Raw genomic sequence first — 19,533 nt, forward strand, 5'->3', positions numbered from 1 at the left:
CTCAATTCTCAGAATGTGTATTTTCTTACTACCTTAAAACTATCCCACCCTAGCCCATTTGGCTCAGTGGATAAGAGTGTCAGACTGTGGACTGAAGGGTCCCAGGTTCGATTCCAGTCAGGACACACGCCCAGGTTGTGGGCTCAATCCCCAGTAGCGGGTGTGCAGGAGGCGGCCGATCAATGATTTTCTCTCATCATTGATGTTTCTCTCTCTCCCTCTCCATTCCTCTCTGAAATCAATAAAAATATTTTTTTAAAAAACCTATGCTGACACTCAATTACTTTTTAGACAATGAAGTTTTAGGATGAAAAATGCAAGGTGGCACCTTCCTTTGGTTGACTTAACTTACACTAAAAATTAATCACAGAGCATTTACTTGTTTTATATTATATCCATCACCAAACAAAAATTTCTTCTAGATAACTTTGAAATTAATTTGAAAAGATAATTCCATTCAAAAAGTGAGTGAAAGTTCCTGACTGAATAAGAGAGCCATTTATTTAATCAGCTACACATAATTGAGGCTGAGAAGGCTGACAGAGAAATAATCTGTACACTTAAAAGATATCAGAGAGTAGTTGGGAGTGTTTTGAAAAGTTTTCCTCTTAAACAAGGGAGATCCCTATGGTCAATTACAGAAAACTGCCCATTCTATTTAGTCTCATAAGACTTTTTACGTTAGATAAAAAGGCCACTAAGCATCAGTCACTGAATCCTTGTAAAAGCTTGGTGGCCTTAATGAGCTTAGATGCAGGATGAAAACAAGTAAAACTGGAGATGGTATTATCAGCAAGGAGTGACATCTGAGAAGGTACAACAAAGGTCTGTGGCCTAAGTGTATTTCCTCATTCTTACCATACTTAACTATGAGTTTTACTCACTCACCAGGCCCGATTACCTAGATTGGATCATTTCAGTCATTTCATATGAATATCACCCCCTTCCTAAGTTTTCTTGGATTACAGAATTGCAAATTAGAACCATTAATTAGGAAAGTTACTCTGTGAAAGGTCTAAAACCAGATGACATTAAATCATGCCATGATTGATTGATTGCCTCACATACAGCAATTCAAGACTAAACCCAACCTAATACCCATAATCTATTGTGGCTAGTGAAGAACAGACTCCCACAAGAAAAAAATGTAGGACGTTCACTACATTTTACATCACTTTTAAACCATTACTACTACATTATTTTGAGGAAATTATAATTTTAAAAAAATGTGGGTAGCAAAGCCTGAATAATCCCACCTGACAATTTTTTCATCTTTTTATGAAATTATATCAACCTACCTAACAAAGTTGTTGTGAAGATGTTAAAGTAGTATATTATAAAAAGCACTTTCAACTCTTAGGAGGAAAAGAGCCAAAAAATAACCAAGGAGTGGCTATTTACCATCATTTTTCATTATGTATTAAGAGCTCATGAACATGACAAAATAGTTTAATACATTACAAATATAGGTTAACAAAACAATTTAATGCTTGTAACATCACTCATCTTAGAACTGAAAGGAAACTCCAAGAATAGTATCCAACCTTATAAAGTAGATCTAATTTATACTGTTACTTAGAATTTTATCTACTGTATATTCTGTAGCACTGAGTTACTATTTTGGGTTACTCATTAACTCAAATAAATTGTATCACTAGATTTTTAAAAAATTCCCCATTCTTACTATTAAGTCCAATTGAGTTTAAAAAGTTTTAAGACAACAAAAGCTATGTAGGAGGAACATAAGTACTTAAGTATGCTACAGCATTAGGACAAAAAGGGTCTTTAATCAGCAAGGATCTTAAATAATTCATAGCTCTGAATCCTTCAGTAATTTAGAACTAACAATCCTTTCCCTGGCCTGATTATTTCTTACTTTTTCTTCTTCCTAACCCATCTTCAGTGGATATTTTAGTATAACTGGTAACATCAATAAAAGAGACAACTCTCATCCCAACTGTCATGGATGTACTTGGAGGGGAAGGTGTCCAAAAGGTCCCTGAAACCACATCCTAAAATCTAGGGAAAGAGTCCATAGTTTTATATCCTCAAATAGTTTCTCATCCCAAACGATAAAGAACCACTTTTCTAAAAGAGGAAAAGAAAAGTTTCTGAAGAGAATCTTAGTTTGATGCTTCAGCCAGAGGAACAAAACTTTAATGAGATCCCAAACACATAAAATTCCCCCACCCCAGGTCCCTTCTTAAAACTTACTTTTTGCTACGTTCTTCATGGCCATTAGCACTGCTCAACTTGTTCTCATCCTAAGCAGGGTTGATAGAAGAACATCATGAGGACGAAGTGGTAACATTTCAAGTTGTCAAAGGGTAAAGGGAATAGGAATAAGAAAATACAAAACAATTTTAAAACTAATTACTTATTCATATTTTAACATGGAAGGCTATAAAAAAATTTAGATGGGTATGTGTTTAACCACTTTGTTGCTTACAATTAAGTCATCAAGACACAAAAATAAAAAAATACATATTAACATGTTAAATTTTACTTTCTTATATAGATATTAAGTTATCCAGATTTACAGTGTTGAAGTAAATAGAATTTCTTTAAAACATGAATGAAGTCCTGTTTTGAGTTTTATTCCATGTTCTATGGTCCCTTTGGTCAGTACCATGGCTCTATTTCTGCCTAAGCCCCAAGTGGCCATGCTAGCAGCCAGCCACTATCGATTTCCTGTGACCGATGCCATTCCTGAGATCTTCGCCCATTTCCGTTGGAGGGTTGGGACTGTAAGAGCTTGATGCCACCTCTGTCACACATCTCGCCCTGAAGCAAACAGGGATTCACACTGCTTTAGTAATGTTGACTCTCAAGAACCCAAGAAAGTCAATTAATAATCCACCAGTCCAACCTAAACATTTCCTACTTCCATACCTGTTTACATGGAATTTCATCCATGTTAAACTAAGACACAAGAATCTTAACATTAAAATATACAACTCTTCAAGAGTCTTAAGCATTACAAACTATGTACACTATTTAAAGCTATAAAGAATTCATCCAAATTGGTACCACATGGTCGTGCTACACACTCAAAAACAAATGTATTATTTTTAAAAGGTTAAGCGCAATGTTTATTTTAAAGTTTGATTACATGAGTTAATGGAGTATAACTGCTAACTTACAAAGCTTACAGTTTGTGACACCAGTGATAATGCATGCATACTGCTATTTTCACCACCAACTGGTGAAAGAATGAAAAGACACTTTATTTTTACTGTGATACTGAAATGGGTCAAAGACTATGATTATTAGCCAAAATAATTCCTTTGTAGTTTTTAGTGTGAAATATGGCAGGGACTAATTAAAAGTAAAACAATATGGAGAACAGTAAAACAGTCATCAAGTGACTCTAAGTTGTGATACTGCCTCTTTTGCTTTTTTTTTTTCTATTCAGGGATCCAAGAATTTTAGTAATTTTAATTGAGCAGCAGTTCATCACCTGCCTGTTTTAGTTTTTAATATCACCAGTCTTTTATATGTATACATAGAAAAAATTTTAAATCTCACCCATTTCTTCTTGTAAGACTTAAATATTTGCTTGCCACAGACTGGTTGTACTTTGTGATTCTTGGACCCCTGCTATTTTCCCAAACCACTACATTCACCTTTTTGCTATACCAAACTGGAGCTGGTAATTCTTAGTTGAGTCATTTTACCTAGGGGACCACGGTACAGCGATAAGTCACTCAATTACTACCTTATGATTGACAGTTCACACTGGAATCAAAGGTGAATTCATGGGAGTAGAGGTGAGATATCGTTAGGCAAGTCTACAAAGAGAGATAGATGGGCATTTATTCATCACGCTGAAGTGAAACTACTGCACAATATTATTACATCAATAGCATATATTTACTTTTGTAAGTTATACGTAATGCATCTCTGATAAGATAAATCAAGAGGGCTCCGGGGAGGTTAGTTTACATTTCAGCAGTAGTTTCGTGAATAATGCTAAATTAAGAAATATATAAACCTCACCAACATGTTTTTTCTCACCTTCTTGTAAGGAGCCTCAAGCATTGCTTCAATATCAATATCGTCTGCCATTTTTCTCTAAACGCCTATGAAAACAATAAGGCAATTCTATGAATAAATATTCTTCAATTCTGCTCAATGTCTTACTCGAATATTACAAAACTTCAGAAAAACCTTTTCAAAAGCCAAGGCACGATGAAAGTACTTTACCAGGCTTGGCAATTAAATCTGAAATGCCTCTAAGACAGAACACATGAAAGTCTCCAAAAACAGAAGCCGGGAATCTCAAGCGAGAAGGCCTCTCTCCGCGCAGAACCCGCGCTGCCATTTTAGAAGCAGGGGGAACTGCCTCGCTTGGGAGGGGTTGGGAGCCATGGCTGCGTTCGGCTGGCGCCATGTTGGGAGGTCGCGGCCGGCCCAGGCCTCCAAGGGGCTGACTACCATCTGCCCGAGACCTCGCTGGGGTTCGTCCCACCCAAAACCCCTGAAACATACCCGACCGGAAAAGAAGGGCGCGGTCGTCAAAATGGGGCCGCTTTCTCGAAAACCTGCCCTCCCCCCGTCGCTAAAGACCGCCTGAAAGGAGCGTCCGCAACCCAGAAAAGACCCATACCTCAAAAAAGCCTCTGACAATACTCCGGTCAACCACATCTCCTTACCTGCGCGGGCTTCTGGGCCCCTGTGGTGCTCGTGCTCGGAGAGGAGGGCTGCCGCAGCTGCCGCCGCCGCCGCTGTTGCTACAGTTAAGTCTCTAGGCCCGGGCCGCGGTACGCCCAGCCCGGATTTCGGGCTCCGAGGGCGGATAGGCCCGAGCGAATCTAAAAGAAACAATGGGATTAGGGAAGCCGCGCGGGAGTGCAGGACGGAGACTTCGGCAGCTCAGGATCCAACCCTGCGACAGCGTCCGCAGACTCCCTGAAATGGCGGCCGCTGCTTCCCCGTACTCACATTCACTAACACGCATATACACACAAACACACGGGGCCTCCAAGAGCCCTGGGCACGGGCTCTCGCGAGAAAGCTGCACTATTTCCAGACTGAGTAGGCCGAAATATCGCGAGATCTAAGAAAGGCCCTAGCGACCATAGCCCAATCTCGCGCAATGATTGCGCCATAGATATTCCCATCCCCCTTCCAGAGAGGCGCCCTTGACTCCTCCCTCTGGCTTAGCGTCTGTATCTCGCGGGACCGCGCAAGTTGCTAGAGCAAAGGCAGTTGGTGCAATTACTGTCAGTCTTTCAGAAAACTCAACGCTGAGTGGAACTCTGTTGTCGCCACTTCCTCGTGGCGCCTCCTTACAGCGATCTGAAGGTTTTAGCCTCAGAGCCAACCGCCCCACCCTCCCCTGGGCCTCCCACCCAGATGTCTGTCAAGGTCGCCCGCCATAAGGCAGCCTAGTCCATATGGCGATCGTGTAAAACTGAAATAGTCATGTAGACTATCCACCAAGGCTGAAGAAGTGAAAACCACCTAACAGAGAATGCAGGAGGAGACCGGACAGGGGTAGAGAGTGAAGGGCTGCAGAATAAAAATTAGATGTCCCGGACTTTGGGAGCCGGTGGACTAGGCTCTGTCTCAGCTGTCCAGCTTCAAAACCGTCTTGGAAGCAGTAGAGAAAGGCAAAGAGGTGAAAAAAAAAAAAAAAAACAATCTGTTTCCCTGAGCAAGAGGATCTGCCTTGTGTATGTGTTACTGTTTCTTCAAAGATGTCTGTCCCCCATACTCCTGGCTTGGCTCCTCACCCCTGAAGTCTCCCAGATGCCTGGCATTTAAGAGTATAAATTCACCACTTGTTCTTTGGTCAATACTGGGAAAAATAAGGGAGCAGAGAGGAAAATGTTTGAAAAAAAAATTAGAAAGATGACATACAATAAAAAAATCTTATAAAAGTCTACTAACTGCTTAATGATTGAGGGCAAAGATTTGAAATGAGATACCTTGGTTCTGTAGCTGCTCCAATACTGTGTGACCTTGGAAAAATAAGTTTACCTGAGAGCTTATCCTTCATTTTCTCCTACGAGGAAGAGGGTAATATAATTAGGAGGCTAAGCTTCCTGAGACTGACCTAGGCCAATAATACTGACTACTGAATTCTCAGCGTTCAGCCATGTGCCCAGCGAGGTAAACACTCAGTAAAGGATCGAATGAATGCCTACTAGTGTAGTGAGGATTAAATGAGATGATGTCTGTAACATGTCTGGCAAATATTTAATCCTCCAAAAAGTTAACTTCTGTTATTGCTAAACAAATTATTTGGAGGAAATGTAGGTGTAAAGAGGCTTTCCATTTTGAGTTAACTTTGCATTCAGTGTTTCTCTTAGAGGGTTAATAGATTTTGCATAGTTAGTAATGTTTCCCTATCCCTTTTCCTGAAAATTCAAATCTTCTAATTTTTAAGTGTTGAAAATCATTACAGAAGCATAATATGTTAGAAAAGGTGAGCTAATCTTTTTCCCCTTTAATTCCAGTATCATGACTTGTTAATTGTGCAAATATCACAGCATAAAGATAGACCTTTCTTTTTTTCTTTTCTTTTCTTTTTGTTAATCATCACCCCGAGGATATCTTCCCACTGGTTTTTAGAGAGAGTGGAAGGGAGGGGGAGAGACAGAGAGAGAGAGAGAGAAACATCAATGTGAGTCCTGCACGCATCCTGACCAGGGCCAGGGATCAAGCCTGCAACCAAGGTACACACCCTTAGACTGGAATCGAACCCAGAACTCTTCAGTCCAAGGGCCAACACTCTATTCACTAACCAAACCAGCTAGGGAGAAATCACCTGTTTGATTCCTGGTCAGGTCACATGTCCAGTTTGTAGCCGATCAATGTTTCTCACATCAATGTTTCTCTCTCTCACCCTTTCCCTTCCTTTCTCTAAAACATATCTTTTTTAAAAGGACTATGGTAGCACAGTCTACCTGATAGACTCCAACAATTCTTCTCAAATCATTGATGGGCAGAATGAGACTTCCCCCCTCCCCCCTAAGTCAATATATAATGAGAAACTCAAGCCCATTTCATAGAGATGGAATTAATTTTGCCACCCATATGATTTTTGCCTGATTTATCCATCTACTAATGAGGGAATTTGGCATTTGTTTCAAATACTTGTTTGTTCTGGCCAGAATATTAAGAGCATTGTAGTGACATATCCCAAAGAAATTTGCATAAAATTGTGAAAGGTCAGTCCTTTTTAAAATATATATATTTTTATTGATTTCAGAGAGGAAGGGAGAGGGAGAGAGAGAAACATCAATGATGAGAGAATCATTGATTGGCTGCCTCCTGAACACCCACTACTGGGGATCGGGCCAGAACCCAGGCATGTGCCCTTTAGCAGAATCAAACCTGGGACCCTTTAGTCCTCAGGTTGAGGCTCAATCCACTGAGCCAAATCAGCCAGGAGGAAAGGTTAGTCCTTAAAAGAATGGGAGATATTTCTAGGGTAGTTGGGGGTGAGCAGGACAACAGGCAGAATGGTTAGGGGTGATCAGGCAGGCAGGCAGGTGAGCGGTTAGGAGCCAGCAGTCCCGGATTGTGAGAGGGATGTCTGACTGCCGCTTTAGGCCCGATCCCTGTGGGCAGTCGGACATCCCCCGAGGAGTCCCAGATTGGAGAGGGTGCAGACCGGGCTGAGGGACACCCTCCTCCCCACACACAAATCTCATGTACTGTGCCTCTAGTCCTATATAATAAAGGGCTAATATGCAAATCGATCAAATGGTGGAATGACCAATTGCTCTGATGCACACTGACCACCAGGAGGCAGACAATGCAGGAGCTGCCCCCTGGTGGTCAGTGTGCTCCCACAGTGTGAGCGCCACTCAGCCAGAAGCTGGGTTCACAGCTGAGGAGCGCAGCGGCAGTGGCAAGAGCCTCTCCTGCCTCCGCAGCAGCGCTAAGAACCCCTTTGCGGACATCCCCCAAGGAGTCCCTGACTGTGAGAGGGTGCAGGCCTGGCTGAGGGACCCACCCTCAGTGCACGAATGTCATGCACCAGGCCTCTAGTAACTTATAATTTAAAACACCAGACCAATTCTGTATGTATAAATAAATAAATAAATAAATAAATAAAAAAGTGAAGAACATCATAGTCAAGGAATAGAATATGCTAAAGGCTTTGTAGCAGGAGGAAGCATGGTGTCTTAAAAGACCTGGCAGAAGGCCAAGTGGCTGTAGCAAAGAAACTTATGAGGAGGCAGACCATGCAGAGCCTTCTAAATCTAGGTAAGGTGACTCTCTTATTAAGTATTGTCTCAGTCCCAAAGCCACTCTTCTGCTTTATGATTTTGGGTTTGGGACTCTGCAAACAATATTTCTCCTTGATACTGGCTCTCTGGTAAGCTATCCCAATAGATAATACTAGAGGGGCACTGCAGGATAGGAGAAGGAAGGATGGAAATTTCCTTCCTATTAGCTTCCTGTTTCTATCAGCAAAACTTCTTAATTCTGGCAGAGGCAGTGTCTTCTCATTACAGCAGCTGAATCAGTTTATGGTTTCCCAACACTCACAGACCCATCTCATTACTCCTTCTTCAGAGACACCAGCATCAAACTGTCCAGTGTCCCCTACTCACAGGTCCAGGCCCAAAACACATGGGGCCCTTCCTCTGAGTCCTGAGACACAGCACCCTCCAAGCAGCACCTCCTTTTCTGAGGTCTGAGTTTCAGCTCTGTTTGACCCCTCCTTTAAGTTTCTGTGTTTTAATAATTTCAACTTCTTTCCTTTGTTTCTTCACCCTGGGGGTGGTAGCTGTTCCTACAATTACTACTTCCATACCTTCAATTTCTCCTCTTCTTCAGTTATGCAGTTAATAATCCATTATATTAAATTCTCCCTCTTCAAATAACATGTGATTTCTACCTCCTTACATGACCTTGACTGATATATAAGGATCTAATATTTACTCTACAATGTCCAGTTCAAATGTTACTTTCTATGTGTGAGTTTTTCCATTACTCTCAGACAAGATTATTCCTCTAGTTAATTCTTAATGTCTTTGTTAAGGCCTATAGGTTTCTGTTTTCATAATCATATGCGAAATCACACCCAGATGCCCACAATTACACTGAAACTCCTTCGCTCTCCTTTGATACTTTTTCTCAATAGCACTTGTCATCATTTTAAATATTATATATTTTATGTTATTTGTTTATTTCTTTGTCCTTCTCCCACCATTTTTATGGTCCCAGTGTCTGGAATATCTACAGAACCCCAATCAGACTACCATGGTGCACTGATAAACTTGCTCTCAAAAAAAAAAGGTCTGATGTGTAGTGTTTGCCAATATCCATAGTGTAAATAGTCCCACACCCCCATTATGGCCTATTTTAAGCTACCAACTAAATGCTGAATATTTAATAACCAGCTCTTGCAAGCCAGTACAAGCTGGCTCTGGTATTCACTGTATGTCTGTGACACTGAGTGAGTTATTTAACCTCTTAAGTCTCTATTTTCCCATCTGTGAAATATCTGTGTGGGATAATAATAGTCCTATTATAAACTGACATAATTTATAAAATTGTGGCAAAAGTTTAATGAGTTAATACAAGTAAAGCACATAAATGGGTGGCTGATAGTGTTAATTTAATTTTATTATATTTATATATTTATCATGTGTACTTTTCTCCACCAACATTGCTTTGTCATATCCAATGATTTTTTGCTTCATTTTCCAATTTTATACTGAGTGAAACAGGTCTATCAAGTTCTGTGGCATTCTTTGATCTACCAACAAAATGCCTAGTTTGTTGGCCATAATTTACTGATAACCAACAGTTATAAAATGTTGGCAAACATTTCTCAAGATGTGGAACTGATTGTTGTATTTCTACCTGTGTTTGTGACATACTCACTGATTTTTCACACCTTGCTCACTCGAGATTCTGCTATAATGGAATGTAATAGAGTTTCCTACTGAGGGTTTGGGGACTTCAAGGAGCCTTATCATTCGTCTTACCCCACTTTCTTAATCTGTTTCAGAAGTCTCAAATTGTCTGTTATGTGCCTGCTTAGAACATGTCTGACCTTAAAAATATTTCTGTTTTACTAACTATAAGAAGCAGGCCTTTGTCCTGCCCATCCTTATTTGACTCAACCAATCCCTTATTATTGCTCTTGTTAGATTGTAATTCAACTTCATTTCCTTTTTTTTAAAATATATTTTATTGATTTTTTTACAGAGAGGAAGGGAGAGAGATAGAGAGTTAGAAACATCAATCAGCTGCCTCCTGAACACTCCCTACTGGAGATGTGCCTGCAACCAAGGTACATGCCCTTGACTGTAATCGAACCTGGGACCTTTCAGTCCGCAGGCCGATGCTCTATCCACTGAGCCAAACCGGTTACGGCTCAACTTCATTTCTTAGACATTTGCCTTCACTACCACCAGGCTGTGAGCTACTCTGAGAACACCTACTGCTTCTCCTTTATCTCTATTCCCCAGTTCCTAGTATGCTGCCTGGAATGTGCTGATTGTTGAACAACCATTTGTTGAATTGGTTGGGGTTGCTTTGGAGATGGATCAGTAGGACTAAAGAAAGACGAAAAAGAACTTCTCAGAAATAGAGCACATTGCCCAGTGATAACTGAGTATAAACAAGCAAAGCATGTTCTCCCACAGACAGGAATTCTGTATGGTTTGATAGTGGGCTGTGTGAGTGAGTTGGAGCGTTAGAGGGGATTCCATTGGAAAGATAGATAGGACTAACTTATTAAAGGTTTTCTACACTCTGCTAAGAACCATAGCTGTGGTGTGTACTGAAGTGGGCTCAAACCTGCTCATAAACTGATTATTAAGTATCCAGGAATTTTGTGAGCCCATTGATCTCACACTGATAATTTGAAATCAGCCACAGAGTATTCACACCACAGATAATCTGCAAATGCTACAAATCAACCTTTTCTTTTTTTCTCAGAGAGCAAGGTGTTCATAGGCCACTAAAAAGTTTTGAACATCACATTAAAAAGGTTGTTAAATCACACAAGTTTGTTATAGAGATTAAATGAGAAAATAAATTTGTAAAGCACTTAGAGTACCTGGCATAATGGAAGCACTTCAAAAATATCACTTGATATTATCATTCATGTAAAATATTAAGCTCTTATTTTATGCTAGACATCATTCCATGCACTGGGGATATAGCAGTAAACAAAATAAAATCCCTGCCTTAAGCATTTTAAATTCTAAGGATATAAAACAGATTATTAACAGAAAGATATTTAATACATTAGGTTGTGATAAATCCTCTGAAGAAAAATAATTGAGGATAAGGGAGATAGAGAAGGACAGGATACTTTTATTTAGAGCGGCAGGGAGAGCCTCTGCGATAAAATGGTTATTGAAAAGAAACCAGAAGGAAATAAAGTGGTCATTCTTGTGGGTCTCTAGGGCTAGATCAGGGGTCCTCAAACTATGGCCCTTGGGCCACATGCAAATACAAATATTGTATTTGTTCCCTTTTTGTTTTTTTACTTCAAAATAAGATATGTGCAGTGTGCATAGGAATTTGTTCATAGTTTTTTTTAAACTATAGTCCGGCCCTCCAACGGTCTGAGGGACAGTGAACTGGCCCCCTGTTTAAAAAGTTTGAGGACCCCTGGGCTAGATCTTTCCAGGCAGAGGAAAGAGCAAGTATAAAATCCTAGGTAGAAGTGTGCTAAGTGTGCTTAAGGAAAAGCAAGGAATCCCGTGCAGCTAGAGTAAGCAAAGCAAAAATAAGAGAATTTGAGCTCAGAGAGCTGGGGAACATAAGAGGCAGATCAAGAAGGGCCTGAAGGTAAAGATTTTGGATTTGTACCTGACTGGCATGTCTCAGTGATTGAGCATTGACCTACGTATGAACCAGGAGGTCAGAGTTGAATTCCCAGTCAGGGCACATGCCCAGATTGTGGGCTTGATCCCCAGTGTGGGGCATGCAGGAGGCAGCCGATCAATGATTCTCTCTCATCATTGATGTCTCTATCTCTCTCTCCCTCTCCCTTCCTCTCTGAAATCAATAAAAATATATTTTAAAAAAAGATTTTGGATTTGCTTTTAGTTAGAGAGAGGACAAATTTGGGTGGCTTATGGAGAGGAGTGGATAATCTGACATGTTTTAGAAGGATCACTTTGTTTACGATTAATGTTTTGTTAGAATAGTAACTTGAATAGTTTGACAAATAGGCCAAATTGGAGGGAATAGGGTCGAGGAAATAGAGGAAGCTCTCCTGAGAATTTTGTTAGTTTAGGATTAATAAGCATAAGATCTGGAGTAAAACTGTCTGTGCTTAAGTTATTCTTAACAATGTGACTATAGATAAGCAACTTAACTCCTCTGGGCCTCCATATCTTCAACTGCAAAATGATGAAAATAAATAGGACCACTCTTCAAGGATTATTGTAAACATTAAAATAGTTCATGTGAAGTATTTAGCACAATGCCTGGCAAACAGTGACTATTCAGTAAGTATTATCCTTATTTTTTAACAAAAGGGATACATTTTTGAAGTATAATAGGAAGGGGAGACAGGCAAAGGTAGGAGTAAAAGGAAAATTTGGGAAATCTATAGGGAATGTAAATATAACTTTTATTTCCTCATCTTGCCTCTGAAAAATCAGAGATGGGAAGATAGAGCCCTCTGGTGCAGGGAGAGTTAAATGTGGGCAGAATCTAGCTCTCATGTATTTGTTAGGTTTCACTTATTGTGGTGTTTATGGAATCTTTAATTTCTTTTTTAAAATTTATTAATTTGAGAGAGAGAGAAACATCGATTTGTTGTTCCACTTATTTGTGCATAATGTATACAGAAAAATGCATGGAGGGTGGGGTGGGGAGAGTGGTCAAAACCAAAATGCAAATTTTATTATAACTAGTCCAGGGCCCTAGTAAGGTCGTATTAGCATTAAGGTCATGTCGTTTTCCTCTGAGCTTGCGCCAAGAACTGGAGCTGAACCTGCCTGCTGGCAGCCTGCTGGTGGTCTGCTGGGCTGCCCATAGAGAGGTGGTCTGAAGGCAATGTTGGTCTGACCCCTGTTCAGGATCCCATGGCAGGCCCCACCACAGCTGCTCATGTCTAACTTCCTACCTAACAAAAGATCAAAATATATTTGAAATTGTATTCAAATTTGCTTAAATATGCATAAAAATATCCTTAAAGGATTCATAAGAAAGTAAGAGTAGTGGTTACCAATTGAAACAGGATCAATGAGGGACCAGAATTTGAGGGAGACTTTGTATTGTATATCTTTTATAAATTTTTTGATAGTTGAACTGTGTAACAGCATTAACTATATAAAGTTAAATTATAAGCTGTTTGGGGAGTAAAGTGGAGTACCAGCAGGTTTAGAGACTGTTTATGTATTATTTTTAAAATTACTTATTATTGATTTTTAGAGAGAGAGGAAGGGAGATGGAGAGAGTGAAACATCGATGTGAGAGAAACATCAATCAGCTGCCTCCTGTATGTCTGAGCCAGCAACCCGGGCATGTGCCCAGACCGGAATCAAACCAGCAACCCCTCCATGCATGGGGAGATGCCCAACCTTCTGAGCCACAGGGGCCAGGGCTAGAGACTATTTAATCAACTTCTTTATAACCTCCATTTCCTTAGTCCCTGGGACTAAACTCCTTTCCCTTCCTCTTTATCTCCCGTCTGGCAGGAGTTTTAACCCATAAGAAACATGTATTAAGTATGCTTAAATTACAGGGAACAGTTCTAGGTATTGGGACTCCACAGGACATAATCCCTGCCCTTGAAGTGATCCAGGTGGATTTGTCACTCTTTTTAGTGGGTAGGACAAGAATAAAAAATGTCCTTTTCTCCTCTTTTCCCTCCTTCCTTATAATCTTTCAAAATGCTGGAAATATATTGGAACTCCTGCTTAATTCCCGTCCCTCTCACTTGAAGCATAACAAGTCTTTGGGAGCTCAGGACTTTCCATCAGGCCCAGACTGGGAGACCTCAGGCCAGGGCCAAACTCAACCTGCTTCCCTTGGGCCCCCGGCACCTTGTGGAAGTTCTTGGACCTCTTAAGATGCTGCTGTGACTGTGGTTTCCGGCTTCCTGAGTTCTCCTATTCAGCTTGGTACTGCAGATATCACACCCCAGTTCCTGCTTTGAAGACTGACATGCTCAAACGTGGTGATACTCTGAGTACATGGAGTCTTCGGGTCATAGCTAAGAGACTTACTTTTCTGTTTTAGTTTTCTTCCTCTCCCTTAACTCATTGTAAATGCCTTGGGGTTACATAAGGACAGAGTATAAAGGTTTGCTGTGTAGAAACTGAGAAAGATCACTTTTCTAATTGAATATTCTATCTCATGTTAGGTCTTTAGTTTTGCTTCTCTTTAGCTAAGGACCTGTTGAACACTCTAGACAACAAATCTAGTAAGAAATCAACAAAAAAATATTTATACAGAACTTTACAGTTTACATTTTCTCATATGTTATTTAATTTAAATGTGACAATTCTATGAGTGAGGATAGATAGCCCATTTTAGAGCTGAAGAACAGTCATGCTTAAGGAGAGAAAGAACTTTTCCTTGCAGGTATTAAATACCTGTTTTGCTACTGTATACCTTGGTGTATGCAGGGCATCATTGTGGAGCTATCTTTTCATGGGTTGGGACCATAGTTCTGAAATTGTTAGATACTTAGCAAGAGATTCTACTCTCTGGAGTTGAGGCTGCTATACGGCCAATATTTCTTTTTTTAAAAAAATATATTTTATTGATTTTTTACAGAGAAGAAGGGATAGGGATAGAGAGTTAGAAACATCGATGAGAGAAATCGATCAGCTGCCTCCTGCACGCCCCCCATTGGGGACGTGCCCGCAACCAAGGTAGTAAGGGAAAGGGTGGAGGGTTGAAGGGGGTTCTAATATATGGTGATGGGAGAAGATTTGACTTTGGGTGGTGGGCACACAGTACAATACACAGATCTTGTGACACAGAAACCTACATCTGAAACATACATGATCATATTAACCAATGTCAGCCCAATAAATTTAATAAAAAGAAGTTAGCAAGCCAGGTTTCTGTAGGTTTTTAAATCGGAAAGAGCTTATAGGTACTTTATTCATATCTGTATTTATTTTTGCTCAGCCAGCATCAGTTTTCCCCTCAGTTGCCCTTTGGGGGGATATCCTTAGGAGCAGATTGCTCTTCTCTTCTTTCCCTGGCAGCCTAGACTCACGGGCCCTGAGTTTGACATGCTTGGCCTAGACTATAATACATGTGACCTGAGATTGACCAATCAATAGTGGCTCCTGGCCAAGACTTGGCCCAATTGTTTTCCTGTTGATTCTCTGGGGCCCACCAACATACTTCTTTTTTAAAATATATTTTATTGAGTTAGAAACAATGATGAGGAGAAACATCGATCAGCTGCCTCCTGCACACTCCCTACTGGGGATGTGCCTGCAACCAAGGTACATGCCCTTGACCGGAATCGAACCTGGGACCCTTGAGTCCTCAGGCTGACGCTCTATTCACTGAGCCAAACCGGTTAGGGCAACATACTTCTTTATAATATTTCTGTTTTTCTTGTGCTTGCAACAGACAAAAAGAATTTTAACTTACAAATTGTGACAATTTCTTTACCAGGCTATAAGCTCCTTGAAAACAGGAACTAAATGTCATTCTGCTCTTTATCTTTGGTGCCCAGTTCAACCCTTCTCAATACATGCAGGTTGAATAAGTGAAGAAACATGCTATATTTATGTGGGGCTATGGAGTTTGGGATTCTTGGCATTACTGTGGTTCTGGGGCAAAAAATTCTGTACCTATATACTACCACAGTCACTAAGAGTTGAGCAACTTCATGTTAATAAACGGAAACCAGAAAATCCTGGGAAGGTCCTTTTTCCCTGTATTTGATTACTTAGCATCTCTGTATGTTACAATTTTTGTATATGTACTGTGGAAATGAGCATAATTGAGGCTTCTGTCCCTGGTTTCCCAGAACCTCTTCCTGAGCACTGCCCTCTGTCCTACTTCAGCTGTGGTAATATCCTCTTCACTCTTCAGTCCTGATATGAAGAGTACTTCTCCTATGAACTCAGGTCATAAAAAAGAATCTGCCATTTTTTTCAACATTATTCTCTTTGCTTTCATCCCCTCCTCAGATACACACAGAGTATCTATTATTTGTCAGGTTCTAACAGTTCGGCAGGTACAATATAGTCCCTAATTTAAATTCAGGAAATAGACAAATACGACCTAGAGAATAGACAAGTGAAATAATAACAAATTGTGTTGTGCTCTGTTGAAAACTGAAGTGATAGGTAGAGAGTAATTGCCATGGGGAGGCATGTGGTAGAGAGAAGCACTTCTAGATAATGTAGTCAAACAGGAGCTCACTGAGATGAACTGAGGCCTACATGATGGAGTCAGCTTTGCAAAAAGCAACAGTCTATTTAATGGCCCAGCAGCTAGAGAGAGTTTGGAAAGAGCCACAGAAATTAACAGAGGCCCTGCAGTGTGGTTCAGTGGTTGAGCAGTCCACCCATGCACCAGGAGGTCACTGGTTGAATTCCAGGTGAGTGCACATTCCCTGGGTTGAGGGCTCCATACAGAAGGCAGCCCATCCATGTTTCTCATTCATCATTGTTTCTCTCTCTCTCTCAAATCAATAAGAACATATTTTTAAAAAAAGAAACTGACAGAAAGTCAGTGTAGTGTGGCTAGAGGATGAACAAGGGTGGAGGATGCAGATGAAGAGATTGATTGGTTGTTTTAGTCAGGGCAGTGCCATGATTAGATTTACATTTTAAGAAGTGCAATCTGGCTGTTCTGTCCTCTTCCAATGTACAGTAAAGTTGTTATTGCTCTTTTAAATGACAGGTGTGTAGCATTTTCCCTTGGGACTTCCCAAGTCCCATTGGGAAAACATCCTGGAACATTCTGGGGTAGCTGCAACTCTGATCTTGGTCTCTGGAGGCAAAATACACCTCTTAGTACCAGCTATGGGAATCCTTTCCTAGGAGTTAAGAAGGCAAAGTGAAGGAGGAATTAGTGCAAAGGCTCTGAGGTGGGAAGGAACCTGGATTGTTTGAGGACTTGAAAGTGGCAGAGAAGGAGGGAAGCTGGATGTGTAAGAATGAGTGGCAGGTTAGGGTCAGACTTTCAAGAGCCTGGTAGATAGGCTTCCAGTGAAGACCCTACTGATCTGTATCTGAAGAACAGTGGGAAACAGGCTTCGAGCAGAGGATGCCTGTGATTATATTTGCGTTTTGAAAGCTTCCACTGTCTGTGTGTTAAGATGGGATTAAAAGGTGGAAGAGTAATGGGGCTGAAGGGACCACCATCATCCAGGAGAGATGTGATGGTGGCCTAGACTGGGTGTTTGCAGTGGAATGGAGAGAAGTGGAAGGCTTTAAGATGCATTTAGGAGGCAAAATTAACAGGTGATGGATAGTATCCAGCTCCAGGCTTCGTGTGATTTCAGTAGTTACTGGTGAGTGGGGACTTCGAGCTTGGGATCAGGGCGCTGGCCGGGTTCCCGCGCGTTAGTGTAGTGGGCGTGGCCCGCCGGACCGTCGTCATGGTGATCATGTTGGGCGGGGCCGAGGGCGGGGCAGCTGGGGTCTGCGTCACTTGGTGGTGGCGATGGTGCGTATGTGTGGGGGGCGGGGTATACGCTGGGCGCGTCCCTAGGATCACGTGGTGCGCAGCACGCAGAGTCCTTCTGGCGGTTGGTCCTGAAGCGGCGCAGCCGGAGCGGGGCTGTGAGGTGAGCTCGCGGTGAGGCACAGCGAGGCGAAGCCGGCTGGTCGAAGCCGGTCCGGGCGGGCCCGCGCCGGCGCGTGCCGTGCGGGCGGGGACGGGGACGGACGCCACCGCTGCTCTGGTCCCCTGCCCGGCCCTGCTCCCCGCCTGGCCCGTCTCGCCCAGCCCGGAGGGAGGCCCGGGGACTGCTGCTGAGAGCGTGGCGGGCGTGCGAGCGGCGCCCAATCCTCAGGGCTGCCCGCGGGAGTGACGGCAGCCTAAGCCAATCAGCGCCGCCCGAGGGGGCTGGGTCGCGGGGTGCGGGCCTGGGGCGCGGAGCGGGCCGTGTTGGTGGTGGTGGTGGTGGTGGGTGGTAAGCGGTAAGCGCGAGGGCCAGAGCCTGAGCTTTGTGGCCCGGAGACCTCCACCACCAGCCTTTGCTATTGCCTTTTTTCTGGGAATGCGTTTTTGAAAATTGACTCTTTTATCCTATTCTGGGGAGCACACCCCTTTCTCAAGCCCGACTATGGGAGTGTCCCCTTTCTCTAGTTTTGAAAATGTGGGTGGGTCACCCCTTTCTTAAGCTCCAGCCCAGGGGGTTTTATCTCAATTTCCAAAGCCCCCTCAAACTGAGGATGTACCCCCTTTCCTAGGCTCCTCAAACTGGGAAGACGCTTCCTTTTTTCGAGCCTTCAATCTGAGTAAGCACTCCCTTTCAAATTTGGAGCTTCGCCCTGTTAGCGAGTCTCTCAGATCTGGGGTCCAATAACCAAAGTTTTGGGGTACTTATATTTCCACAAATCCAAGCCCCCTTTTCCAGGCTCCTAATCTGGCAATGTGCTTCCCAGAATTTCTTAAATTTAAGGGCTGCTTCCTTTCCTCAACCCTTCAAATCTGAGGTGCACTTCGTTTCTAGATAAGACTGAAAATGAGATCCAAGTCCTGAAGTTTAAGGGTCCATATATGCAATTACACAAAGAAGGGAATCCGCTGCTCTTCCAGCCACCGTTTTTGGGTTTGCACCCTTTTTCATTAGTTCCCCAAATCGAACATCCTGTTTCCCGAGGGAGACGCATTTTCATGCCTGAGGGTGTATTTGTTTCTTGTGTTCCCCAAATGTATGGGATACACCCCTTTGGATACACAATTTTCAGGGTGCAGTCACCTTCCTGATGCTTCTTAAATCTGGGAGGGTACATCTTTTTTTCTGATTTCTCTCATTCCCAGGTGGTAGTCCATGGTTTTTGAGCTCTTCTGCCATCCAGAACATCCCCTCCCCTCCCCCCAGTTTCCTTCCATTTCTGGAACCTCAGTTCCCTGTAGGTGCTCTCCCCGTTCCTTTTTATTTTTTTTAAATTTTAAGACCGATATCATTCTTAGCACTTGTATTTTCTTTTTTTATAAAGATTTTTTAAATGTATTTTTATTGATTTCAGAGAGGAAGGGAGAGGGAGAGAGAGTTAGAAGAGCTATTTTTTTGAAAATGTAGTTTCTCAGGCCCAAACTCTCTCCCCCACTGAGGCCTCATACAGCTGCACACTGAAGAGTTAGAAACATAAATGATGCCCTAGCCGGTTTGGCTCGGTGGATAGAGCGTCGGCCTGTGGACTGAAGGGTCCCGGGTTCGATTCCGGTCAAGGGCACATGCCCACAAGGGTTGCGGGCTCGATCCCCAGTGTGGGGCGTGCAGGAGGGCAGCCAATCAGTGATCTCTCTCATCATTGATTTTTCTATCTCTCCTTCTCCCCTTCCTCTCTGAAATCAATAAAAATATATTAAAAAAAAAAAAGAAACATAAATGAGAGAGAGGGGAATCATTGATCGGCTGCCCTCCTGCAACGCACCACC

The 19,533-nt window shown here is 42.1% G+C and overlaps 2 protein-coding genes across 18 annotated transcripts in view; one reads left to right on the forward strand and one right to left on the reverse strand.

Moving 5' to 3' along the window:
* RBM39 (RNA binding motif protein 39) overlaps positions 1–5,021 on the reverse strand; it is a 30,035-nt gene extending 25,014 nt beyond the window's left edge. For 5 of the 13 annotated variants that reach the window (XM_006089473.2, XM_006089478.2, XM_006089477.2 and 2 more), the window contains exons 1-3: positions 4,656–5,021; positions 4,018–4,082; positions 2,215–2,264 (exon numbers count right to left, since the gene is read on the reverse strand). In XM_006089473.2, coding sequence (XP_006089535.1) covers positions 2,215–2,264; positions 4,018–4,068 — 101 coding nt within the window. In that variant the 5' untranslated portion in view covers positions 4,069–4,082; positions 4,656–5,021. Of the gene's footprint in view, positions 1–2,214; positions 2,265–3,718; positions 3,792–4,017; positions 4,083–4,655 lie in introns of those variants that run through there. The other 8 variants (XM_023754426.1, XM_023754425.1, XM_023754428.1 and 5 more) reach the window with 6 other exon arrangements.
* Positions 5,022–17,609: 12,588 nt separating this feature from the next.
* The window catches only part of PHF20 (PHD finger protein 20), a 132,341-nt gene continuing 130,417 nt past the window's right edge, over positions 17,610–19,533 (forward strand). For 4 of the 5 annotated variants that reach the window (XM_006089479.3, XM_023754436.1, XM_023754437.1 and 1 more), the window contains exon 1: positions 17,610–17,710. The gene's annotated coding sequence lies outside the window, so the exon portion shown is untranslated. Of the gene's footprint in view, positions 17,722–19,533 lie in introns of all 5 variants that reach the window. The other variant, XM_023754435.1, reaches the window with a different exon arrangement.

Source organism: Myotis lucifugus, unplaced genomic scaffold (assembly GCF_000147115.1).
Source record: "Myotis lucifugus unplaced genomic scaffold, Myoluc2.0 scaffold_60, whole genome shotgun sequence".
Taxonomy (NCBI): domain Eukaryota; kingdom Metazoa; phylum Chordata; class Mammalia; order Chiroptera; family Vespertilionidae; genus Myotis; species Myotis lucifugus.